Genomic DNA, 19,661 nt, shown 5'->3' with positions numbered 1-19,661 from the left:
GCAGTTCACAGGAAGAAAAACGGTTTGTAAACAAATCAGCCCACTACCAGAATCAGGCTTCTCAATGGATTGTTGCTTGTAAAGCAGCATGACTTTCACAGCCCCTGTGCTCAGCGTACATGCAAAGGGAGCAAGTTACACGCTGGGCATGAAGGCACTGTGTGATGGAGTGGGGGATACCTGTGTGTGTGTGAGTGGCTCACAGAGGGTGTGGGGCTCCTGCTGAGGGTAACCTTGACGACCAGGTAACACCTTTGTACTGCAGACAAAGGAGGAGGTGGAGCCTGAGGGGTTTGAATTGGAACTGGGAGTTGAAAGCAGTTAGTCTGGGCTGAGGGAGAGAGAGACAAAGGAGGGGGCCAGGCCCCAGCTCTGGGGGCCCCTCGGGGCCTCCTCTCCCCAACATGGATGGGACTGGCTGTCTCGGCCTGCTGTACTGACTCCTCTGTACGATGCTGTGTCCTGTCGGCTTATAAACCTGCTGTTTTCCTGCTGAGTGAGAGACTCTCCTGCCTGCGGACAGGGTGCAGAGCTTTGGGAACCCCAGAACCCCATCACACACTGTAACAAGGAAAGCAACCAAAAGCAGGTGTAGCCACACATGCACTTTTAACTGTATCATGTACAATACGTCCAGGGCCAGCTCCCACCGACTTCACTGGGGATTGCGCCATAGTCAACTGGTGCTTGCAGGGAGTGGGGAGGAGATGGCACACCATTGAGAAATTAAAATTTTGGCAGGGGTACAGGTGGGTGTGGTGCACCTCCTCAGTGCTACTATGAGTCATATATGGATTGCACCCATCCATACTGGGGCGGACTTTAGTTCCAACAGATTATCACATCAGTGTAAGTTGCACTGCTGTGACACTGACACATTCTGAGATCTGCTTTACCATCCCATTTGTTCATTGGCAGGGGTCCACTCCAGCTCTCCAAGAGATTAAAAGCAGGACTGGTCTCAGACTCTACATTTTATGGTAACGGGTGGTATAAACAAATCAGACAACTAGCAGAATCAGGGGATGGGACTTAATGACCTCTTTAGGTCCCATCCAGTTCTAGTGTACTATAATTCTTTATAAAAACTAACTTACACAGAAGTTGGTGCAATAAAAGATACTCCTTGCCAAGCTTGTGTCTCATACCTCAGTGTCACCTCAGTTAAGTCACTGCTGTGTTCCCCTTCTTGGGCCACATTTGTCTCTGGTGTAAGTTTGTAATTCCATGAAGTTGTATCAGGGGTGAAACTTTCCATTCCTAGAAAAGGCTTCCAGAGGTAAACTTTGTACAACTGCCCAAGTGACTTAGGAGTGTAAGGGCCATATTTTTCAAAGTATTTAGTAGGATTTTCAAAATCAGTCAGTCAAAAGAAATCAGTGGGAATGTTTGAGTTTCCATGTGTGTAGACACCTAACTCCAAGCTCCACTAAACCCCACTCTGGAGAAGCGAAACCAGACAGAGACACCATATGTGACAGGCCAGAACCCAAAACTTGGCCACACCTGTGAAAAGTGGTCATCTGGCTAATTAAAATCATGCCGGATTAAAGATGTTACTGGATGAGAGAGTACTGGATTAGAGAAGTTCAACCTGTACCTTTAAAAATCTGCCCATGGGGCTATTGAGTTTAAATGTCCTGTCGGCAGGCACGCTAGAAAGCACCAGACAAATGAATAGCTGTAAAACTTTGGGGACTATGGGATGTTTTTCCTGAGTTGACTGAGGAGCAGTAGGATCATAGGGGAGTCTTACTTGGTATCCTTCACTTGGGGTCATCAGTCACTGATATTAAAGCCCTCTGTTCATTTGTTACTTGTCATTTCATTCAGCGGATCATAGAAGATTCAGGTTGGAGAATGCTCCGGAGATCATTTGCCCAACCCTCGGCTCAGAACAGGACAGGGGAGAGAGAGCTCAGTGGCTTGAGCATTGGCCTGCTAAACCCAGGGTTGTGAGTCCTTCAGGAGGTCATTTAGGGACTTGGGCAAATAGATGTCAGGGATGGTGCTTGGTCCTGCCAACAGGGCAGGGGACTGGACTCGATGAGCTCCCAAAGTCCCTTCCAGTTCAAAGAGATGTGTGTATTTTTTATAGGTGATTTTATAGATCTAGATCTAGAAAGTCTGTCCAGGAGCTGATACTGATGCTAAATGACTCCATGTAAACTCCCACCATAGTAGCTGGTAGACATCTGTAAGCACTCAGTGCCCCTTGCTGGTGAAAAGATACATAATTCAATGTTACCTGTTGTATTTTTCTACAGGGGAAAAGAGCATATTAGCAACAAAGTACTCACTTGTGGAAAAGGATGACATTTTCCAAAGCACCCAAGGGCTTTCTACACAGCAAATGGTTCAGAATAGCCATCACAGAGCAGCAAACGCCAAAGAACACTTCTGCACTAACTCACATTATGGACACTTTGACTGCTTTGCCTGTGGTCTGTTTCACTTTCCCTGCTTTGGAAGAGGAGGAAGCAGAAAAAGGGGCTCTCAGTGCAGGAATAGCAGAATAGCTGTTGTGATTTAAAAATCACATCCTAACTTACTTTACAATCGCTTCCCTCTGTAGACAAGCCCTGTGCGGCTCAGGAGCAGTGATCCCTGTAAGCTGTTGGGGGCTGCCCCAGGAGAGATTCAGGGGCTGCCCAGGCAGTTGGCAGAGCACCCACAGCCGTCCACAGTTGGTAGCATGTTTTCTATGGGTGGTTCACATCCGCACATGCCTCGGTGCCTGTAACAACACTTATTCTGCAGATGGATGGGAAAATATTAACAGAGCCAGAGCCTCGGGAGCCAGGTTTCCTGTTCAAAAGCGACTTGGGCATTTAGGGCCCGATTTGTAAAAGGGATTTAGGTGCCTGAATAATGTCTGAGGTGCTGGTTAGGACCAGGAGATCGAGGGCTTGTCTACATTGCTGAAGGGTGTATTAGAGGGGTGTGAATCTCAGCGTGTACCAGAGTGTGCCTCTCTCACAGCCAATGTAAAGGTGCCGACTTTGCGTTAACACAGTCCAGTTCGAAAGGTACATGGACACAAAGCAGCTTTTAGTTTGCACCAGCAGCATCTACACAGGATGGTTAGGAGGCAACACTTAGATATACTGGGCAATCCACACCCCCTTGTCCATACTATGGCATGGTGGAGATAAAGCCAGAGACTGCATGAGCTGTCTGATCCGCTGATCTGGCTTATGGGTCTCAGTCCAAGAGGGTTTGCAGCTGAGAATCCCAAGCAGAGGGTGTTACCTGGCTCTGGACCATCAGACAAGTCCACCAGGTCACCTGCTTGTGTACCTATGGCTCTCTCCTCTCATAAGAATGGCCGCAGTGGGTCAGACCAAAGGTCCATCTAGCCCAGTATCCTGACTTCAGACAGAAGCCAGTGCCAGATGTTCCAGAGGGAACGATCCCTCTCCTGTCATCCATATCCAGCTTCTAATGGATGAGTGACACCATTCCTACCCATCCTGGCAAATATCTGAACCCTTAGGATCCCACTTCTCATTGCTAGTCAATGGAGGCTAGTCTCCTAAGTCATTCGGATGCTTTAGAAAATGTTACCCGTAATAAGTGAAAGAAGATAATTACTCTAAAACTGAGTTGTAATTCTAAGCAGTCAACAATGCGATATCTCCCTGTTTTTCCCCTTGGGAAGGTTTATCAACGCCCGGCGGCGCATTCTTCAGCCTATGCTTGATGCGAGCAATCCCGATCCAGCCCCGAAAGCCAAGAAGATCAAATCCCAGCACCGTCCAACTCAAAGATTCTGGCCCAACTCAATTGCAGCTGGAGTGCTGCAGCAACAAGGAGGCAACCCTAGTACCAACCCTGACGGTAAGGATGGGGCAGGGACATGGCACGTGCTTGGCTGGTGAAGGATGGAGAGCACATCTGCCTTGATTATTGTACTTAACGGGTCCAAGTCCTCTTCTCGTAGAAGGAAGCTATCTGACATTGGAAAGGATTTTGTATGCAGCCATAATTAGAAATTGGACTGAGAAATTGGTCCTTGAAGACAGAATTCTAGGAATAGGAAAACTGCAGCAAACTTAAAGGTGTTATCCGCGAATGTGGCTGTTTGCACCATAAGCACCTACATCTACTCAGAGCAGCAGGCTATGTGTGAGCTAAAGTCAACAACAAAGAATACCTGTCTGTTAACACACAGGTAGTACATTCCTAGGCCTTGCTTTCTGTGTCTCTGAGGTAATGCCATTTCTGGAGAGGAGAAGTTTGACGGCTTCTTTCTTAAATTTTATCACTTTTCTTCCACTGTCCTATTTCATATACTGGCAAGACAGCAGGTAACCAAGTACCAGTCTGCGATGCCCCTCCTCACTGGAAAACCCCACTGGAGAAGCAGTGATGTTAGAAACTTTGAGGCTGGTATTAGCAATAGAAATATATTGCACCCCATCCAGCCAGTTACCCTATTTAGCACCAATCTCCTCACATGTTTTGATGGACGGGGCTGGGTTCATTTGGATCCTGCTTCCAGTTATTATTCCCTTTTAATCAGCACTGGTGAGGCCACATCTGGAGAACTGCATCCAGTTCTGGGTCCCCCAGTATAGGAAGGATGCAGATGCATTGGAGTGGGTCCAGTGGAGGCCAACCAAAATGATTAGGGGGGCTGGAGCACATGACCTACAGAGAGAGGCTGAGGAATTTGGGCTTATTGAGTTTGCAGAAGAGATGAGTGAGGGACGATTTGATAGCAGCCTTCAACTTCCTGGAGCAGCGGGTCTCTAAAGAGGATGGAGAGAGGCTGTTCTCTGCAGTGACGGATAGCAGAACAAGGAGCAGTGGTCTCAAGTTACAGAGGGGGAGGTGTAGGCTGGATATTGGGAAAAACTATTTCACCAGAAGAGCAGTGAAGCACTAGAATACATTTACTAGAGAGGTGGTGGAACCTCCATCCCTAGAGGTTTTTAAGTCCAGGCTTGACAAAGCCCTGGCTGGGATAATTTATTTCAGGTTGGCCCTGATTTGTGCAGGGGGTTGTACTCAATGACCTCCTGTGGTCTCTTTCAGTCCTGGGATTCTATGGTACAATATTGCACGTTTAGTAGAGATGTGTGAAATTGACCTCTCAGGGATCACAGTCAGCCCCTGTACTGCTTGTCAGATGTGGGTGGTAAGGGAGGTAAACAGGACCTTCTCCGGTAGGGACAGCCAAGTAAGGTGAGTGCAGATACATTGCTTCTAGCCAATTCCTATAGCTAGAATTATGTATCTGCAGTTGACTTAACTTGGCTTGTGTAGACATAACCAAAGGTGTGCAAATGTAACTCTTCATGTCATGTGTTGTTTTTATTTTAGGCTCCATAATTATGGACAACCTGCAGTCCCTGTCTTCCGATACCGCCACCATTGCTATGCAGCAGGCCATGATGGCAGCTCATGATGACTCACTCGACGGAACAGAAGAGGAGGAGGAGGATGACATGGAGGAAGAGGAAGAAGAAGAAGAAGAAGAAGAAGAGCTGGAGGAAGATAATGAGGAGCTCCAGACAACGAATGTCAGTGACCTGCGCTTGGAGCACAGTGACTCCCTGGAGTAGAACAGAATTGAAGGTTCCCTGATTTATGGTAGAGCAGATGCCTCCTGGAAAGATGTTTGCCTACCTAAATCAGCAGCCTGAGGCATTTTAGAGGAATTTGACATATGAGCCCCTCACATCACTTTAAGAATGGTGTCTGAAAATCAAGTAACGATACCCTTACAAAGTGTCCTGCTTGCCTGCAATACCCTGCAGGTGTGGACAGGAGAGCACATTTAAGAGACCAGTAGAATGTGCAGGATTATTATTTAAATGAAGGACACATGTTTACAAGGCACATATTGTGGCCAGTTTTTTTTTTCTTTTGTTGTTGTTGTTTTTGATAAGAACAGAAAGTGTTTTTAGGGTAAGCTGTTTTCTGTATGACTGAGTCGTTGATGGATGTGATCATGCAATGCCTTTTTGACAGGTCTGTTTTCATTTTCACTGCTTTTATGAAAGATTTCTAAATGCAAAAGGAGTACCGCTTTTTTAAGTCAAAGACTGTAATGATTATGAATATCTAACAGTAAGGAGATCAGAGATTGCAAATTTGCAGAATTTAAAACTGACCCTTGAAAGAATTTCAAGCTGGATCCACTTAGAGTCCTGATTAGTGCCGATTAAATGAGTTTCAACTCTTCAGAATTCCATCTTGTCCTGTACCAGCGTCCGGCCCCAGGAAGTACAGATGGGACACACATGTTGGTGTAAATCAGTCTGATGATTTTGTGCCAACCAAGCAGCCTTTGCAGGAGAACCAAAAACTTGAAAACTTTGTTTCACGTTCGGCTTGTGATACAGTTCGTGAAATTTCTGGGCAGCACGAATGACACATGACCAAGAATGCCCCTAGAGTGATGCTGTCTAGGCACCATTAAATGTCTAGGAGATCACAAATAGTCAGAAACTAATCAAAAATAATTGGAGGCTCTTATGTTTTAATGAACTATAGGTTAAAAAGTGTTAAATTTGCCTTGTTTATCTGAAATATGTCTTTCAGAATGCTGAAAGCCATCTCGTATTCACCATACTACCATGACACCATCACTGTTGGATCTCCTGGCTTTGAGAATTCATGGATTTCTGGGCCAGGAAGAGGTTTCTCGAGCTAGCTGATGATCACACACCATAATGCCCCTGGCATCACATCTCCTCTGGCATCCCAACCAGCACAGCACATCCCTCTCAGAACAGAGTGACAACAACTGTCTTGAAATAAAGATGCTCATTGAGAGTATGTCGACTCTGCAGCAGGGACTGACCTCCTCACTGTAGCCAGGCAGACCCTTGTTAGCTCTGCTCACATTAGTATGATAAAAATATCAGTGAAGCTGTGATAGCAGGGCAGTGAATTGTCCTATGCACCCTCACGTCGTCATGATGAGGGGTTTGGAACGGGTACCGTTGGAAGAAAGGTTAAAAAGATTGGGACTTTTCAGCTTAGAAATGAGGAGATGAAGGCAGGATATGATAGAGGTCTATAAGATCATGACCGGGGTGGAAAACATGAATAAGGAAAGGTTACTTGCTTGTTCCCATAACATAAGAACTAGGGGTCACCAAATGAAATTAATGGACAGCAGGTTTAAAAGCAATAAAAGGAAGTTTTTCTTCATTCAGTGCATGGTCGGTCGCCCTGTGGAACTCCACGTCAAAAGATGTTGTGAAGACCAAGACGCTGGCAGGGTTCAAAAAAGAACTAGGTAAATTCATGGTGGATAGGTCCATCAATGGCTATTAGCCAGGACAGGTAGGAATGGTGTCCCTCGCCTCTGTTTGTCAGAGGCTGGAAATGGGTGACAGAAGAGGGATCACTCAGTGATTACTGTTCTGTTCACCCCCTCTGGGGCATCAGGCATTGGCCATTGTCGGCAGACAGGGTACTGAGCTAAATGGGCCTTTGGTCTGACCCACTGTGGACATTCTTATGTTCTCCCAAACACAGCTGGTACACACCGGTGTCTAGCCTAAGCTATCACTATTGCTTCCTCATGTGCACCGCTGGCTTTAGCACAATAGCTTGAGTAGAGCTAATGTGTACCTGGCTGCCCACGCAGGAAGCATGCTCCCCACAGCAGTGTACACATAGTTAATAGTAGGTGGGGGGTCACAGCTTTCTTTACTGAATGAGGAAGAAGACATTTCAGGAAGCACTGGTAAAGTTAAGCACAGATAAGACTTTCCTGTGATCAGACGCATTTGCTGGCCTGAGTAATATGTATACCAATGGAGACAACAACTCAAATTGTTCTTATAACCATAGAAATTGAAACAATGGCTGGCCAGTCTTCACACAGTAGGAAGGGAATAAACTCCCCTTGATAGAGACCAACTCCCAACGTCAATTGTACTCAATCACGTCCTCTTGCCAGTTGTGATAGGTAGAACTGAGGATGGTAACATTGTCCATAAAAGGCCATTGAATGACCTTTCAGTCCATTTGTAAGAGAACAGTTTGGGTGACCAGCCTTGGAGGGTGCCTTTAGGCCAAACAACTGAGGGAGAATTGGGGCAATTGAGGGAGAATTGGGGCAAATGAGGACATAGCGACCAATTATGGGGTCACTGAAACTGCACAGGGGTTCCGTGTGAGGCCAGAGTGTTCGCGCAAAGTAACAGAGAACAAGGTTTCTGGACTACTGGAGAGAGACAAATTGTGATCAGTTGGAATGGAGAGGGGAAAATGAGGAGACGGAGACCAATTAGGGGGTCACTGAAAGTTCACAGGGGTTCCATATGTGGCCGGAGAGTTCAAATATGGGCTGAGAAAGCAAGGAGCAAGTCTTGTAGGGCCTCGCTTCTAGTTAAAAGAGTAGGAGTCTTCAACCAGAATGGGGGTGAAAAGAGGAGACAGAGACCAACTCTGGGGTCACTGAAAGTTCCCAGGGGTTCAATTTGAGGCCAGAGAGCAGGGAGCAAGTCTGTTCCCTGTTAATTAGCTATGGTTTGGGCAAACAAGGAGGCCTTGCTGCTTCTGTGGGGCGCCGGCTTGGCCACACGTCTGGGTCTAATTCTTCAGCCCAAGGCGGGTGTGGGCGCTGTTTTCGGTGTCAATAGGGGGCCACGTGAGCTCGCCTGCCAGGTGGAGGTTGGTCGAGTGGCTTGTGTGCTCGCCCCATCTCTCGGGAGCCAGGGGTTCTAATCCTGTCCCTTCCTTCAAAAGGAAGGACTGCGTCTCGGCTCGCTTCTCTCTCCACCGAAGGCCGCGTGAGTTGGGTCAGGCTCTGGCCGCCTGCTCGGAGGTTGGCTGGTCCTCCGGCTCTGCCCTTTCTACGGGAGAGAGACGCTGCTTTGAATCTTCCTTCCTTCATAATCGCCCCTGTGTTGCCAGTGTCTTTTTCCTGTGGAAGCTGTTCGACTGGCGATAAATACGCCTGGGGCTGGCCTTCTTGCTAGCTCCACTCTCTAGTCCAGTGGTTCGGATACTCGCCTGGGTTGTGGGAGATCCTGGTTCAAGCCCCCCAGCTGCCTGTTCAGCGCAGGGGCTTGCACTGGGATCCCCTGCCTCCTAGGCGACTGTCCTTTGTGGGGGGCCATCCTTGTCTGAGCCCCCTCTCTTTCCCCAGAGGCCATTGTCTTCTTGGGAAAGGGAGGGGGCTTGGACAAGGATCGCTCCCCAGACTCTCTCCCAGGAGGTGGCCACCCCAGTTCACACCCCTCAAAAGAGCAGGGGAGTGCCCTGGGGTAGGCTGCAGCCTGGGCTTGTATCCCAATCACGGTGGACTAGAGAGAGGGGGTTTTACTGCTCAGCAGCAAAACTTCTTTACGAAAAAGCAACAAGAGGCCTTGTGAACAGCCAACCCCTCAGCAAGGCAGGGCTGGTTTCCACCCCTCAGGGGCACCCAGCAGGCAGAGCAGGGACTTGAACCAGGGGCCCTCAGATCCTTAGGAGAGGCCCTCAGCCCCTACTCCACACAGGGCACTGAGAGCAGCCTCTGCTCCAGTTAATATGTACTGAAAGTGGAGCCCTTGAGCACTGAGAAAACAGAGCACCGCTTGACACTCACCGAGCAGAAAGGAGACTTGAACCAGCACCGCACGGGCTCCAGGCCATAAGCCAGAGCCACAGCCCTAGAGCAGAAGTCACGCGCACCTCACAGCCCACTTCTCCCTTCGTACTTGCTGAAAGCGGCTCCTCTTGGACAGAAGGAGTCTCTGCCTCTGACTTTCCCCGCCACCCAGCCCTGGGGGCATCCAGTCTAGAGAGAAGTGACCCAGGATCAATTCCCTCCGCTTTGAGAAAAAAGGAGATTTGAACCCTTGACTTCTAGGAGACAAGGCAGCGCTTGAGCCACTCAACCAGCCTGGACTAGGCTGGGGAGCCCATGGGAAGGGAAAGTGGTTCTCTGGCAACAGTGAAAACAGACGGCGCGCAGCCACCCAGGGCTGCCTCCACGCCCCGCGTTTAGGCCGTTCACCTGAGAGAAGGGCTCAAATCCCACCCCGGCAAGGGGTTTTGAACCCTCAGCTCTCACCCACTCCCACGACTCAACTCCAGGGGGCTGCTTGGGCAGCAAAAAGTGAGCAAGCGCAGCAGCTTCTTGAGCTCCCGAGAAGCCCCCACCAGCCAAAGCCCTCCACTCCTTTCGCCACAGGGAAAGGGCCACACTGGCACTCGCCTGAAGCAGAGGGGGAGGAAGGAGTCGAACTCACAGCGGCCACCTGCCGAGCAACTGGCCAAACCACTGAACTACTCGAGGTTCGGTAGGGCAGGGCCTGGGGGGCAGCGACCCAGTGACCGTCGGTTGTTGACGGGCGCTGAGCCGCCCTGGGCTGGCCTTCACTTCAGAGTCAGGGCTAAGGCCTTTGCGATCGCACAGAGCCAGTCAAATCCCTGCTCTGGAGCTCAGGGAAAGGCAGCTGAACCGGCCTCTTCTCTTGACGGGTCCCCACCTCTGCGTGTGCTCTCTGCCTAGGAATCCCGCAGGCGAGTGAGCCGCCTACCGAGACGGTTTAGTGTCAGCCGCCGAGGGACCTGTGAGATGCCCCTCACGCGAATCAGCCGAGGGAGAGGTGGTAGCGGGGTCCTCAGGAGCTTTTCACTTGGTGGTTGGGTCCCTCCCGAGGGACGCAAGGACCGGAGAGTTACCCCCTTCTCCTGACGCGAGAATCATGGGCCTCTGCTGAAAGCAGTGGGTGTGTAACAAACCCCAGGCAGCGTTTCGTCACACAAGAGGGAGGCAGACAGGCAGCCGGCCAGCCTGGGGAAGGGGCTGCCAGCAGAGGTGCCCAAGGACAATGCTGAAAGAGGGGCTCAGAGAGACAAGACGAAAGGGGGAAGGAACGGAGTCCATGAAGGACTCTGAGCCAAGCTGGTGCGGGGCGCGGCCCTGTGCTTTGCCCGTGCTTAAGACGCTGAGGGTGAGGGGCAAGGCCGGGCTTACCGACTGGCTCTCTCCTCTTCCTTGCCTCTCAAAGCCGTCCCACTCCTCTGCTCCCGTGCCACTCACCAGTCCTATTGCACTGAGCGCAGGGCTGGGAGCCTGGTGGGGATATGGACGGCTCAAATGATACACGAGGGGTCAACTGAGGACATAGAGACCAATTGGGGGGTTGGGGCAGCTCACAGAACGTGCACGGGGGTTCCATTTGAGGCCGGAGAGTTCAGCCGAGGTGAGAGAGCGCAGGGAGCGAGTCTGCCAGGGCCTCACTGTTAGGAAAATGAGAAGGATTCAGCCAGAATGGGGTCAAAAGAGGAGACAAAGACCAATTAGGGGGTTACTGAAAGTTCACCGGGGTTGGAACTGAGGCCAGAGAGGTCAAACGAGATCAGAGGGAGCAGGGAGCAAGTCCGATAGGGGCTCGCTGTTAGGGAACGGGGCAGGATTGAGGGAGAATTGGGTCAAAGGTGGACACAGAGACCATTTACGGGGTTGCTGAAAGTTCCCTGGGGTTGAAATTGAGGCCGGAGAGTTCAAACGAGGTCACAGAGCACACAGCGCAAGTCAGTTTGGGCCTCGCTCGAAGGGAAAGGGGCAGGATTGAGGGAGAATTGGGTCAAATGAGGACACAAGGACTAATTATGGGGTCATTGAAAGTTCACCGGGGTTCAAAGTGAGGCCAGAGAGTTCAAACGGGGTCACACAGCAAGTCAGTTTGGGCCTCACTCAAAGGGAAAGGGGCAGGATTCAGCCACAACGGGGTCAAATGAGGGCACAGAAGCCAATTATGGGGTCGCTGAAAGTTCACCGGGGTTCAAATGGAGGCTGGAGAGTTCAAACAAGGTCACAGAGCACACAGAGGAAGTCAGTTTGGGCCTCACGCGAAGGGAAAGGGGCAGGCTTGAGGGAGAACTGGGTCAAATGAGGACACAGAGCCCAATTATGGGGTCGCTGAAAGTTCACCGGGGTTCAAATTGAGGCCGGAGAGTTCAAATGGGGTCACGGAGCACACAGAGGAAGTCAGTTTGGGCCTCACTCGAAGGGAAAGGGGCAGGATTCAGCCACAACAGGGTCAAATGAGGGCACAGAAGCCAATTATGGGGTTGCTGAAAGTTCACCGGGGTTCAAATGGAGGCTGGAGAGTTCAAACAAGGTCACAGAGCACACAGAGGAAGTCAGTTTGGGCCTCACGCGAAGGGAAAGGGGCAGGCTTGAGGGAGAACTGGGTCAAATGAGGACACAGAGCCCAATTATGGGGTCGCTGAAAGTTCACCGGGGTTCAAACTGAGGCCAGAGAGTTCAAAAGAGGTCACAGAGAGCAAGTCAGTTTGGGCCTCACTCTAAGGGAAAGGTGTAGGATTGAGGGAGAATTGGGGCAAATGAGGACATAGCGACCAATTATGGGGTCACTGAAACTGCACAGGGGTTCCGTGTGAGGCCAGAGTGTTCGCGCAAAGTAACAGAGAACAAGGTTTCTGGACTACTGGAGAGAGACAAATTGTGATCAGTTGGAATGGAGAGGGGAAAATGAGGAGACGGAGACCAATTAGGGGGTCACTGAAAGTTCACAGGGGTTCCATATGTGGCCGGAGAGTTCAAATATGGGCTGAGAAAGCAAGGAGCAAGTCTTGTAGGGCCTCGCTTCTAGTTAAAAGAGTAGGAGTCTTCAACCAGAATGGGGGTGAAAAGAGGAGACAGAGACCAACTCTGGGGTCACTGAAAGTTCCCAGGGGTTCAATTTGAGGCCAGAGAGCAGGGAGCAAGTCTGTTCCCTGTTAATTAGCTATGGTTTGGGCAAACAAGGAGGCCTTGCTGCTTCTGTGGGGCGCCGGCTTGGCCACACGTCTGGGTCTAATTCTTCAGCCCAAGGCGGGTGTGGGCGCTGTTTTCGGTGTCAATAGGGGGCCACGTGAGCTCGCCTGCCAGGTGGAGGTTGGTCGAGTGGCTTGTGTGCTCGCCCCATCTCTCGGGAGCCAGGGGTTCTAATCCTGTCCCTTCCTTCAAAAGGAAGGACTGCGTCTCGGCTCGCTTCTCTCTCCACCGAAGGCCGCGTGAGTTGGGTCAGGCTCTGGCCGCCTGCTCGGAGGTTGGCTGGTCCTCCGGCTCTGCCCTTTCTACGGGAGAGAGACGCTGCTTTGAATCTTCCTTCCTTCATAATCGCCCCTGTGTTGCCAGTGTCTTTTTCCTGTGGAAGCTGTTCGACTGGTGATAAATATGCCTGGGGCTGGCCTTCTTGCTAGCTCCACTCTCTAGTCCAGTGGTTCGGATACTCGCCTGGGTTGTGGGAGATCCTGGTTCAAGCCCCCCAGCTGCCTGTTCAGCGCAGGGGCTTGCACTGGGATCCCCTGCCTCCTAGGCGACTGTCCTTTGTGGGGGGCCATCCTTGTCTGAGCCCCCTCTCTTTCCCCAGAGGCCATTGTCTTCTTGGGAAAGGGAGGGGGCTTGGACAAGGATCGCTCCCCAGACTCTCTCCCAGGAGGTGGCCACCCCAGTTCACACCCCTCAAAAGAGCAGGGGAGTGCCCTGGGGTAGGCTGCAGCCTGGGCTTGTATCCCAATCACGGTGGACTAGAGAGAGGGGGTTTTACTGCTCAGCAGCAAAACTTCTTTACGAAAAAGCAACAAGAGGCCTTGTGAACAGCCAACCCCTCAGCAAGGCAGGGCTGGTTTCCACCCCTCAGGGGCACCCAGCAGGCAGAGCAGGGACTTGAACCAGGGGCCCTCAGATCCTTAGGAGAGGCCCTCAGCCCCTACTCCACACAGGGCACTGAGAGCAGCCTCTGCTCCAGTTAATATGTACTGAAAGTGGAGCCCTTGAGCACTGAGAAAACAGAGCACCGCTTGACACTCACCGAGCAGAAAGGAGACTTGAACCAGCACCGCACGGGCTCCAGGCCATAAGCCAGAGCCACAGCCCTAGAGCAGAAGTCACGCGCACCTCACAGCCCACTTCTCCCTTCGTACTTGCTGAAAGCGGCTCCTCTTGGACAGAAGGAGTCTCTGCCTCTGACTTTCCCCGCCACCCAGCCCTGGGGGCATCCAGTCTAGAGAGAAGTGACCCAGGATCAATTCCCTCCGCTTTGAGAAAAAAGGAGATTTGAACCCTTGACTTCTAGGAGACAAGGCAGCGCTTGAGCCACTCAACCAGCCTGGACTAGGCTGGGGAGCCCATGGGAAGGGAAAGTGGTTCTCTGGCAACAGTGAAAACAGACGGCGCGCAGCCACCCAGGGCTGCCTCCACGCCCCGCGTTTAGGCCGTTCACCTGAGAGAAGGGCTCAAATCCCACCCCGGCAAGGGGTTTTGAACCCTCAGCTCTCACCCACTCCCACGACTCAACTCCAGGGGGCTGCTTGGGCAGCAAAAAGTGAGCAAGCGCAGCAGCTTCTTGAGCTCCCGAGAAGCCCCCACCAGCCAAAGCCCTCCACTCCTTTCGCCACAGGGAAAGGGCCACACTGGCACTCGCCTGAAGCAGAGGGGGAGGAAGGAGTCGAACTCACAGCGGCCACCTGCCGAGCAACTGGCCAAACCACTGAACTACTCGAGGTTCGGTAGGGCAGGGCCTGGGGGGCAGCGACCCAGTGACCGTCGGTTGTTGACGGGCGCTGAGCCGCCCTGGGCTGGCCTTCACTTCAGAGTCAGGGCTAAGGCCTTTGCGATCGCACAGAGCCAGTCAAATCCCTGCTCTGGAGCTCAGGGAAAGGCAGCTGAACCGGCCTCTTCTCTTGACGGGTCCCCACCTCTGCGTGTGCTCTCTGCCTAGGAATCCCGCAGGCGAGTGAGCCGCCTACCGAGACGGTTTAGTGTCAGCCGCCGAGGGACCTGTGAGATGCCCCTCACGCGAATCAGCCGAGGGAGAGGTGGTAGCGGGGTCCTCAGGAGCTTTTCACTTGGTGGTTGGGTCCCTCCCGAGGGACGCAAGGACCGGAGAGTTACCCCCTTCTCCTGACGCGAGAATCATGGGCCTCTGCTGAAAGCAGTGGGTGTGTAACAAACCCCAGGCAGCGTTTCGTCACACAAGAGGGAGGCAGACAGGCAGCCGGCCAGCCTGGGGAAGGGGCTGCCAGCAGAGGTGCCCAAGGACAATGCTGAAAGAGGGGCTCAGAGAGACAAGACGAAAGGGGGAAGGAACGGAGTCCATGAAGGACTCTGAGCCAAGCTGGTGCGGGGCGCGGCCCTGTGCTTTGCCCGTGCTTAAGACGCTGAGGGTGAGGGGCAAGGCCGGGCTTACCGACTGGCTCTCTCCTCTTCCTTGCCTCTCAAAGCCGTCCCACTCCTCTGCTCCCGTGCCACTCACCAGTCCTATTGCACTGAGCGCAGGGCTGGGAGCCTGGTGGGGATATGGACGGCTCAAATGATACACGAGGGGTCAACTGAGGACATAGAGACCAATTGGGGGGTTGGGGCAGCTCACAGAACGTGCACGGGGGTTCCATTTGAGGCCGGAGAGTTCAGCCGAGGTGAGAGAGCGCAGGGAGCGAGTCTGCCAGGGCCTCACTGTTAGGAAAATGAGAAGGATTCAGCCAGAATGGGGTCAAAAGAGGAGACAAAGACCAATTAGGGGGTTACTGAAAGTTCACCGGGGTTGGAACTGAGGCCAGAGAGGTCAAACGAGATCAGAGGGAGCAGGGAGCAAGTCCGATAGGGGCTCGCTGTTAGGGAACGGGGCAGGATTGAGGGAGAATTGGGTCAAAGGTGGACACAGAGACCATTTACGGGGTTGCTGAAAGTTCCCTGGGGTTGAAATTGAGGCCGGAGAGTTCAAACGAGGTCACAGAGCACACAGCGCAAGTCAGTTTGGGCCTCGCTCGAAGGGAAAGGGGCAGGATTGAGGGAGAATTGGGTCAAATGAGGACACAAGGACTAATTATGGGGTCATTGAAAGTTCACCGGGGTTCAAAGTGAGGCCAGAGAGTTCAAACGGGGTCACACAGCAAGTCAGTTTGGGCCTCACTCAAAGGGAAAGGGGCAGGATTCAGCCACAACGGGGTCAAATGAGGGCACAGAAGCCAATTATGGGGTCGCTGAAAGTTCACCGGGGTTCAAATGGAGGCTGGAGAGTTCAAACAAGGTCACAGAGCACACAGAGGAAGTCAGTTTGGGCCTCACGCGAAGGGAAAGGGGCAGGCTTGAGGGAGAACTGGGTCAAATGAGGACACAGAGCCCAATTATGGGGTCGCTGAAAGTTCACCGGGGTTCAAATTGAGGCCGGAGAGTTCAAATGGGGTCACGGAGCACACAGAGGAAGTCAGTTTGGGCCTCACTCGAAGGGAAAGGGGCAGGATTCAGCCACAACAGGGTCAAATGAGGGCACAGAAGCCAATTATGGGGTTGCTGAAAGTTCACCGGGGTTCAAATGGAGGCTGGAGAGTTCAAACAAGGTCACAGAGCACACAGAGGAAGTCAGTTTGGGCCTCACGCGAAGGGAAAGGGGCAGGCTTGAGGGAGAACTGGGTCAAATGAGGACACAGAGCCCAATTATGGGGTCGCTGAAAGTTCACCGGGGTTCAAACTGAGGCCAGAGAGTTCAAAAGAGGTCACAGAGAGCAAGTCAGTTTGGGCCTCACTCTAAGGGAAAGGTGTAGGATTGAGGGAGAATTGGGGCAAATGAGGACATAGCGACCAATTATGGGGTCACTGAAACTGCACAGGGGTTCCGTGTGAGGCCAGAGTGTTCGCGCAAAGTAACAGAGAACAAGGTTTCTGGACTACTGGAGAGAGACAAATTGTGATCAGTTGGAATGGAGAGGGGAAAATGAGGAGACGGAGACCAATTAGGGGGTCACTGAAAGTTCACAGGGGTTCCATATGTGGCCGGAGAGTTCAAATATGGGCTGAGAAAGCAAGGAGCAAGTCTTGTAGGGCCTCGCTTCTAGTTAAAAGAGTAGGAGTCTTCAACCAGAATGGGGGTGAAAAGAGGAGACAGAGACCAACTCTGGGGTCACTGAAAGTTCCCAGGGGTTCAATTTGAGGCCAGAGAGCAGGGAGCAAGTCTGTTCCCTGTTAATTAGCTATGGTTTGGGCAAACAAGGAGGCCTTGCTGCTTCTGTGGGGCGCCGGCTTGGCCACACGTCTGGGTCTAATTCTTCAGCCCAAGGCGGGTGTGGGCGCTGTTTTCGGTGTCAATAGGGGGCCACGTGAGCTCGCCTGCCAGGTGGAGGTTGGTCGAGTGGCTTGTGTGCTCGCCCCATCTCTCGGGAGCCAGGGGTTCTAATCCTGTCCCTTCCTTCAAAAGGAAGGACTGCGTCTCGGCTCGCTTCTCTCTCCACCGAAGGCCGCGTGAGTTGGGTCAGGCTCTGGCCGCCTGCTCGGAGGTTGGCTGGTCCTCCGGCTCTGCCCTTTCTACGGGAGAGAGACGCTGCTTTGAATCTTCCTTCCTTCATAATCGCCCCTGTGTTGCCAGTGTCTTTTTCCTGTGGAAGCTGTTCGACTGGCGATAAATACGCCTGGGGCTGGCCTTCTTGCTAGCTCCACTCTCTAGTCCAGTGGTTCGGATACTCGCCTGGGTTGTGGGAGATCCCGGTTCAAGCCCCCCAGCTGCCTGTTCAGCGCAGGGGCTTGCACTGGGATCCCCTGCCTCCTAGGCGACTGTCCTTTGTGGGGGGCCATCCTTGTCTGAGCCCCCTCTCTTTCCCCAGAGGCCATTGTCTTCTTGGGAAAGGGAGGGGGCTTGGACAAGGATCGCTCCCCAGACTCTCTCCCAGGAGGTGGCCACCCCAGTTCACACCCCTCAAAAGAGCAGGGGAGTGCCCTGGGGTAGGCTGCAGCCTGGGCTTGTATCCCAATCACGGTGGACTAGAGAGAGGGGGTTTTACTGCTCAGCAGCAAAACTTCTTTACGAAAAAGCAACAAGAGGCCTTGTGAACAGCCAACCCCTCAGCAAGGCAGGGCTGGTTTCCACCCCTCAGGGGCACCCAGCAGGCAGAGCAGGGACTTGAACCAGGGGCCCTCAGATCCTTAGGAGAGGCCCTCAGCCCCTACTCCACACAGGGCACTGAGAGCAGCCTCTGCTCCAGTTAATATGTACTGAAAGTGGAGCCCTTGAGCACTGAGAAAACAGAGCACCGCTTGACACTCACCGAGCAGAAAGGAGACTTGAACCAGCACCGCACGGGCTCCAGGCCATAAGCCAGAGCCACAGCCCTAGAGCAGAAGTCACGCGCACCTCACAGCCCACTTCTCCCTTCGTACTTGCTGAAAGCGGCTCCTCTTGGACAGAAGGAGTCTCTGCCTCTGACTTTCCCCGCCACCCAGCCCTGGGGGCATCCAGTCTAGAGAGAAGTGACCCAGGATCAATTCCCTCCTCTTTGAGAAAAAAGGAGATTTGAACCCTTGACTTCTAGGAGACAAGGCAGCGCTTGAGCCACTCAACCAGCCTGGACTTGGCTGGGGAGCCCATGGGAAGGGAAAGTGGTTCTCTGGCAACAGTGAAAACAGACGGCGTGCAGCCACCCAGGGCTGCCTCCACGCCCCACGTTTAGGCCGTTCACCTGAGAGAAGGGCTCAAATCCCACCCCGGCAAGGGGTTTTGAACCCTCAGCTCTCACCCACTCCCACGACTCAACTCCAGGGGGCTGCTTGGGCAGCAAAAAGTGAGCAAGCGCAGCAGCTTCTTGAGCTCCCGAGAAGCCCCCACCAGCCAAAGCCCTCCACTCCTTTCGCCACAGGGAAAGGGCCACACTGGCACTCGCCTGAAGCAGAGGGGGAGGAAGGAGTCGAACTCACAGCGGCCACCTGCCGAGCAACTGGCCAAACCACTGAACTACTCGAGGTTCGGTAGGGCAGGGCCTGGGGGGCAGCGACCCAGTGACCGTCGGTTGTTGACGGGCGCTGAGCCGCCCTGGGCTGGCCTTCACTTCAGAGTCAGGGCTAAGGCCTTTGCGATCGCACAGAGCCAGTCAAATCCCTGCTCTGGAGCTCAGGGAAAGGCAGCTGAACCGGCCTCTTCTCTTGACGGGTCCCCACCTCTGCGTGTGCTCTCTGCCTAGGAATCCCGCAGGCGAGTGAGCCGCCTACCGAGACGGTTTAGTGTCAGCCGCCGAGGGACCTGTGAGATGCCCCTCACGCGAATCAGCCGAGGGAGAGGTGGTAGCGGGGTCCTCAGGAGCTTTTCACTTGGTGGTTGGGTCCCTCCCGAGGGACGCAAGGACCGGAGAGTTACCCCCTTCTCCTGACGCGAGAATCATGGGCCTCTGCTGAAAGCAGTGGGTGTGTAACAAACCCCAGGCAGCGTTTCGTCACACAAGAGGGAGGCAGACAGGCAGCCGGCCAGCCTGGGGAAGGGGCTGCCAGCAGAGGTGCCCAAGGACAATGCTGAAAGAGGGGCTCAGAGAGACAAGACGAAAGGGGGAAGGAACGGAGTCCATGAAGGACTCTGAGCCAAGCTGGTGCAGGGCGCGGCCCTGTGCTTTGCCCGTGCTTAAGACGCTGAGGGTGAGGGGCAAGGCCGGGCTTACCGACTGGCTCTCTCCTCTTCCTTGCCTCTCAAAGCCGTCCCACTCCTCTGCTCCCGTGCCACTCACCAGTCCTATTGCACTGAGCGCAGGGCTGGGAGCCTGGTGGGGATATGGACGGCTCAAATGATACACGAGGGGTCAACTGAGGACATAGAGACCAATTGGGGGGTTGGGGCAGCTCACAGAACGTGCACGGGGGTTCCATTTGAGGCCGGAGAGTTCAGCCGAGGTGAGAGAGCGCAGGGAGCGAGTCTGCCAGGGCCTCACTGTTAGGA

General features: G+C 53.0%; 1 protein-coding gene across 10 annotated transcripts in view; it reads left to right on the top strand.

Annotated features, from left to right (window-relative positions):
• The window catches only part of PKNOX2 (PBX/knotted 1 homeobox 2), a 279,747-nt gene extending 272,616 nt beyond the window's left edge, over positions 1–7,131 (top strand). For 9 of the 10 annotated variants that reach the window (XM_074977023.1, XM_074977020.1, XM_074977022.1 and 6 more), the window contains 2 exons: positions 3,662–3,840; positions 5,329–7,131. In XM_074977023.1, coding sequence (XP_074833124.1) covers positions 3,662–3,840; positions 5,329–5,570 — 421 coding nt within the window. In that variant the 3' untranslated portion in view covers positions 5,571–7,131. The remainder of the gene's footprint in view (positions 1–3,661; positions 3,841–5,328) is intronic. The other variant, XM_074977025.1, reaches the window with a different exon arrangement.
• The last annotated feature ends 12,530 nt before the right edge of the window (positions 7,132–19,661 follow it).

The sequence above is a fragment of the Carettochelys insculpta genome, chromosome 25, assembly GCF_033958435.1.
Source record: "Carettochelys insculpta isolate YL-2023 chromosome 25, ASM3395843v1, whole genome shotgun sequence".
Lineage (NCBI taxonomy): Eukaryota > Metazoa > Chordata > Testudines > Carettochelyidae > Carettochelys > Carettochelys insculpta.
This window is presented reverse-complemented; position numbering and strand designations above follow the sequence as displayed.